This window comes from Chaetura pelagica, unplaced genomic scaffold, assembly GCF_000747805.2.
Source record: "Chaetura pelagica isolate M959 unplaced genomic scaffold, ChaPel_1.0 scaffold104, whole genome shotgun sequence".
Lineage (NCBI taxonomy): Eukaryota > Metazoa > Chordata > Aves > Apodiformes > Apodidae > Chaetura > Chaetura pelagica.
In genome coordinates this window covers 8,864,074-8,870,606 of record NW_009953786.1, presented here as the reverse complement: position 1 = coordinate 8,870,606, position 6,533 = coordinate 8,864,074, and the positions used below count along the sequence as shown (strand labels likewise).

At 45.2% G+C, this 6,533-nt stretch overlaps 1 protein-coding gene across 1 annotated transcript in view; it reads right to left on the bottom strand.

Annotated features, from left to right (window-relative positions):
- HIVEP1 (human immunodeficiency virus type I enhancer binding protein 1) overlaps positions 1-6,533 on the bottom strand; it is a 32,327-nt gene that overhangs the window by 735 nt on the left and 25,059 nt on the right. Inside the window, exons 6-8 of the mRNA XM_010000987.1 lie at positions 5,023-5,540; positions 1,762-2,265; positions 60-353 (exon numbers count right to left, since the gene is read on the bottom strand). Coding sequence (XP_009999289.1) covers positions 60-353; positions 1,762-2,265; positions 5,023-5,540 — 1,316 coding nt within the window. The remainder of the gene's footprint in view (positions 1-59; positions 354-1,761; positions 2,266-5,022; positions 5,541-6,533) is intronic.

Genomic DNA, 6,533 nt, shown 5'->3' with positions numbered 1-6,533 from the left:
CCGCCGGCCCCCCTGCCCGTCTCACGGAGGGCGCTGGTAGTTCTGTGAATCACACCCACGGCAGGGATAGTGAGCTGCACCGGCCCCGCCTGGATGGGCACGAAGGTGGAGTAGGTGGCCAAGCCGGCAGGGACGACCTGAATGCCCCCGATGGGCACTGTGCCGTAGGGCGCCTTGGCTTGCCGCTGCGAGTGCAGGGGGAGGTGGCTGAAGAGGTGAGTCTGGGGGGCCCTCAGCTCCGCAGGCTGCTGCAGGGACAGCTGCTCCTCCGGGAGGTCGGCGTAGGGTGCTGGTGCTGCTGTCTGCATGCTGTGGTCCAGCGGTGAGGAGGGAGAGCTGATGGAAGGCGTGCTCTGGAAGGGAACAACACAGGCATGTTCATCTGGCAGACACTGCTATCCATCCCCAAGTGAAACTAAAATGCAAGGGAGTTGGGAGCGCTTCCCACACTCCCTTTTAAGAAAAAACAAACTGGCTCACAGTACATATTGACCAGCCTGAAGAGCGAACCTAATTTCCTTCCTTTCTTTTTCCAACTCCTTCCTTGCCCACTAATTGAATTTTTTTCTCCTAATTTCTCTAATTTTCTCTCCCAGCTAATTTCTCCTGAATACTAGTACTTGAAAACATTGCTCACTACAGATTTTTCAAGGACAAAGAAGGCTTTGGAGAACTGGTTTCTGTGGAAATCACCTCAGGCAAGAATGTTAAATAAGCATAAGCTGACATTTTTTATGCCCCAGGTTCCTCTCCTGGAGGCACTGCAGCCTCCAGCAGACAGAAGCAGCATCATGGCACATCTGTCTATAGGTGCCTGTAATCTGGAAGATGGGTGATAAGCAGTGTCAAGAGATGGATGACAACTACAGTGCCTGCAGAGGCGGAGGTGATGAGCAGATCCTGGAGTGAGATGTGGAACCCACACCCCACTGCCGCCTCAGCTTGTGGTGATTTGGTGCTTAAATCTGGACTGATAATCATATTTATAGACTCCTTCTCATATAGCCTATGATACCAACCAAGGCTGGCAATTCCGTTCCTAAACAGACCCAAACCAAGAAGTCTTAAGCTGCAATTGCAACCTTACAGTATCTTTTTGTTGTAGGCATATTGACTGATAACACATGTGCAACCTTATTTAGTTTATGTAGTCCTAAACTTTAATTCTGTGGCTTTGACCAAACTCTTAAGAAATCTTGCTTTTGGAAGCCGCTGGTAGGAAATGTATTGATTAAAACAGAACATGATTTACTGACTGTGCAATACCAGCCAGTCTAAATGGGAAGATGGGGATCTTTCTCAGAAGTAAGTCCTGTCTGACACCTCACAAGAAATCCTGAGAAACTGGCATGGATGCTTTCGAAGGAACATATAACAGCCTTTCTGAGATGTCTCAAACCCTTGTCCCAATTGCAAGAACCATTCACAATAGGACCAGACTATAGATTAACCATCAGACACAGAGCTGCCACTTCTTTTGGTTTGGGAAAGGATGAAGTAGTCTGGAAAGGAATTACTGCCTTGTATTACATATATGTCTTTTACAATATATATATATTAACATAGCCAATAATTAGAGCTATATGAATGAAGGCCTTTAACATGTTTAACTTGAGGCTTCAATGGTTGTGTTCAGTGGGGGAATAAACTCAGTCCAATGTCCTTCTGGTGTCTACTGGCAACAACTGAAAAGCAAAATCCAGACATTAAGAGTCCACCCCATTTTGTGGCATGTATAAACAGTGACTAGAGACCGCTAGCTTTTATTCTCTTGTCATTCTCCAGCCCCGGCGGCGGAAGAGGCTGCAGGCTGGGCGCGCCGAACCCTTGGATGCCCGGCACGCTCACCTGGCCGATGGGAATGCAGGGCACGACACTGTTCACCTCCGCGACTCCCATGGGATTCGTGGCACCGGCGGCCGCGCTGCCCGTCTCACCGAGGGCGCTGGTAGTTCTGTGAATCACACCCACGGCAGGGATAGTGAGCTGCACCGGCCCCGCCTGGATGGGCACGAAGGTGGAGTAGGTGGCCAAGCCGGCAGGGACGACCTGAATGCCCCCGATGGGCACTGTGCCGTAGGGCGCCTTGGCTTGCCGCTGCGAGTGCAGGGGGAGGTGGCTGAAGAGGTGAGTCTGGGGGGCCCTCAGCTCTGCAGGCTGCTGCAGGGACAGCTGCTCCTCCGGGAGGTCGGCGTAGGGTGCTGGTGCTGCTGTCTGCATGCTGTGGTCCAGCGGTGAGGAGGGAGAGCTGATGGAAGGCGTGCTCTGGAAGGGAACAACACAGGCATGTTCATCTGGCAGACACTGCTATCCATCCCCAAGTGAAACTAAAATGCAAGGGAGTTGGGAGCGCTTCCCACACTCCCTTTTAAGAAAAAACAAACTGGCTCACAGTACATATTGACCAGCCTGAAGAGCGAACCTAATTTCCTTCCTTTCTTTTTCCAACTCCTTCCTTGCCCACTAATTGAATTTTTTTCTCCTAATTTCTCTAATTTTCTCTCCCAGCTAATTTCTCCTGAATACTAGTACTTGAAAACATTGCTCACTACAGATTTTTCAAGGACAAAGAAGGCTTTGGAGAACTGGTTTCTGTGGAAATCACCTCAGGCAAGAATGTTAAATAAGCATAAGCTGACATTTTTTATGCCCCAGGTTCCTCTCCTGGAGGCACTGCAGCCTCCAGCAGACAGAAGCAGCATCATGGCACATCTGTCTATAGGTGCCTGTAATCTGGAAGATGGGTGATAAGCAGTGTCAAGAGATGGATGACAACTACAGTGCCTGCAGAGGCGGAGGTGATGAGCAGATCCTGGAGTGAGATGTGGAACCCACACCCCACTGCCGCCTCAGCTTGTGGTGATTTGGTGCTTAAATCTGGACTGATAATCATATTTATAGACTCCTTCTCATATAGCCTATGATACCAACCAAGGCTGGCAATTCCGTTCCTAAACAGACCCAAACCAAGAAGTCTTAAGCTGCAATTGCAACCTTACAGTATCTTTTTGTTGTAGGCATATTGACTGATAACACATGTGCAACCTTATTTAGTTTATGTAGTCCTAAACTTTAATTCTGTGGCTTTGACCAAACTCTTAAGAAATCTTGCTTTTGGAAGCCGCTGGTAGGAAATGTATTGATTAAAACAGAACATGATTTACTGACTGTGCAATACCAGCCAGTCGAAATGGGAAGATGGGGATCTTTCTCAGAAGTAAGTCCTGTCTGACACCTCACAAGAAATCCTGAGAAACTGGCATGGATGCTTTCGAAGGAACATATAACAGCCTTTCTGAGATGTCTCAAACCCTTGTCCCAATTGCAAGAACCATTCACAATAGGACCAGACTATAGATTAACCATCAGACACAGAGCTGCCACTTCTTTTGGTTTGGGAAAGGATGAAGTAGTCTGGAAAGGAATTACTGCCTTGTATTACATATATGTCTTTTACAATATATATATATTAACATAGCCAATAATTAGAGCTATATGAATGAAGGCCTTTAACATGTTTAACTTGAGGCTTCAATGGTTGTGTTCAGTGGGGGAATAAACTCAGTCCAATGTCCTTCTGGTGTCTACTGGCAACAACTGAAAAGCAAAATCCAGACATTAAGAGTCCACCCCATTTTGTGGCATGTATAAACAGTGACTAGAGACCGCTAGCTTTTATTCTCTTGTCATTCTACAAAGTCGCTCCAATTTACATTGGCCACATGGACTCACAGCTCATACAAGCAGGAATGAATCTGTGGAAAAGGATGAAATGCAGAAGTAGTTTTTACTGCTTCTCCTTGTCAACAGTTCACTATCTTAACATTTGTAAAAAATACATCCAGTAGTACAGATTTTCAAAGAAAAAAACAAGCCAGCAAGTACTTAAACTAGAATGATATTTTTACTTACTGTTTATGCTTTTCAAATTTTCCTGCTGCTTATTCTGCTATAATTTCATTCCTGTACTATTTGTAAATTTTGCATTAATAGCAGAGAAGGCGGTGCTTACTCCATTATTTAAACTTTTTGCATCACATTTTTCTGAGCAGTGTCCTGGAAAGCTCTAATACTTTCAAGGTCTGCAGCAAGAATTGAAGACTTTCCAGAGATATCCTTAGGGTCAGTCATGTATGTGACTTGTACCATTGTCCCCATTGCAATCTATTAAGATACTGCTGAACTGTAAAATGCTTAACACATGCCAGCTCCCCCCTGTGACTTCCTCTGCAAAGTTTTAAAGACAGCAGTTGCCCAAATTACAGGATGCTCCCTGCAGCCTTGCACACACAGACTGACCTCATCTTTCTGCATGCTCTGTACATGTTCCATGTATCTCGAAGAGGCATAGACAAAACTGATCCTCTTCCGACTAAAATGTTTTAACAGCTTGAATCAAAACTGAGAGCACTGGGAACTCAGGTCTCAGTTCTGTGCTTGTCTCTTGTTGCTGTGCAAGGGCAATTTCCTAGTCTCCTTGAACATCTGGTGCTCTTTCTGATTCTACTACTCAGTGTATTTGAAGGTAAGATAAGCAATTGAACAATTTTTTTATAGCGACAAGGCGAAAACCTTTGGGACTAGACTGATGTCCCCTGGGAATTACCAACAATTCCATATTGTATTTCCGAGTGAAATGACTTATGAATATTATAACTTTCCTCTGAAAACTTCAGCATCACCACCATATGTTCACTCTACATACCTGTTACATCCCTTCTTACTTGAAGTACAATCTACCAGCTCCAAACTTCAGCCAAAACAACCATATTACAATTAATCAGTTCCAGGAGAATACAATCAAAGCTGAAGTTGAAAAGCAGTCCTCCTATAACATTATTGTTTCTGGAGTCACACACATCTGTGCTTCCATTGCTTTCAGCTCTCTTAAAGACTCACCAGCCAAAAACTCTTAAGAATGAAGGGAAGGGCAAATATTTTGGTCTTGGAAATCTCTCCAAAAAGATCTTTAAAAGGAGGATTCAAAATCCCATTCTCTCCCCTGGAATCAGACGCTCCTACCTTTGTAAGAGACGCAGTTGATATTAAGGAGTGGTCCAAGGCTGCTTCTGGATCGGGGTAATCCACAGACATCTGGCGACCTGGAGATGCAGGAGCGACGTCCACCAGTGCTGCACTAGCACTGTGGTGACCCCCTCCTCTATCCTGGGCTTTATCCTCATGTGCTTCCTGAGGGGTGAAATCCACTGGTGACCTGGAGGTCCTGCTAACCGACTGCGCCGCACTAAGGACGGTCATCTTTGTCAGCAGTGCTTTTGGCAGACCATCCATAGAGTCCGTGTGAACGCCAGCAAAACAGTCTGGAAGCCTGATGTCTTCATCAGTGCTGGCTGTGTCCTGCAGGCCGTGCCGAGAGGGGTGGTGCTGGGGGCTGGCTGTCACCGAAGGGGTTGTGGATAGGACTGACTCAGCCTGGCTGTCTTCATCGTCATCTTCGTTGTCGTTTTCATCTTCATCTGCACCATCAGACTCCTCCACATCATATCCTGACCGGTCGTAGCCGAATCTTTGCTTCTCGCCTGCAAAAGTGGGAATTAGAGGGTAAGCCAGTTGAAGGTCCTAGGCTGATTGGGAAGGAGATGGAAGGGAGTAATTAGAAACACCAAAAAAATCACACAGCACGTGCATTTTTCAGTCACATCCCATTGCATCAAAGGAAGGGGGAAGATTTTATTTTTTTTTCTATTTTCTAGGGTACATACTTAATTATACAGCTATACATAATTTTTCGACTTCTGCTTCTGTGTAGTCTTTAACCTTCTAGATTTGGCTGCTTTCAGGCATTTATGTGCTCTAAGTCATCCTTCACTCTTTAGCTTAGGGAGAAGTGAGCAGATTCCTGGTTCATTAAATTCCAAGTGATCATGTGAAGCTGGTCTGCCAACCTCAGTGGTGGGATATTCTCTAGCTGGTTCTGACTCACAAGTGGGTGTCCTTGTACCTAATATGAATCACTGCAGCAAAGGTTTTTGAGGGATGGAAACAGAAAGACTGAAGGCTGTTAGTCAGGAATCTGTCTCGTTAACAGGCAAAAGAGACCAAAATTAGACCCTACCAGATTTTTTCCCTTTGCTAATGTTTATTAACAAATCCCCCAAGATGTCCTGGAGGCAAGAAAGTCCAAATCCTATCAAAACTTACCTAGGCAAGAAACTTGGCTCACATGAAGAAGCACTCCTGACTTCAAGTTTTAAAGCCAAACTGCTGTCTAGTGTTAAATTTCTATACAAAATACAGTTCTACTGCAGCTTTTCACCTTCAATATTGTAACTTGGAAGGAAACGATCATCTCTAGTAAAGAGATAGAAAACCTCATCTGCTGTATCTGATTCCAAGCCAGACTGTCTAGGATCATATTTTATAAAAACCAAAATACTCAATTCAATATATTGAATTAAAAGTCTCTCTGCTGAGCTCTCAAAAAGCCCCCCAAAAAACCAGCATAAAATAATTTGGTTTTGCAAATCCAGTGATGGCTGGTGAGTTAAAATCTCAGAGATCGTGTTCCAAGG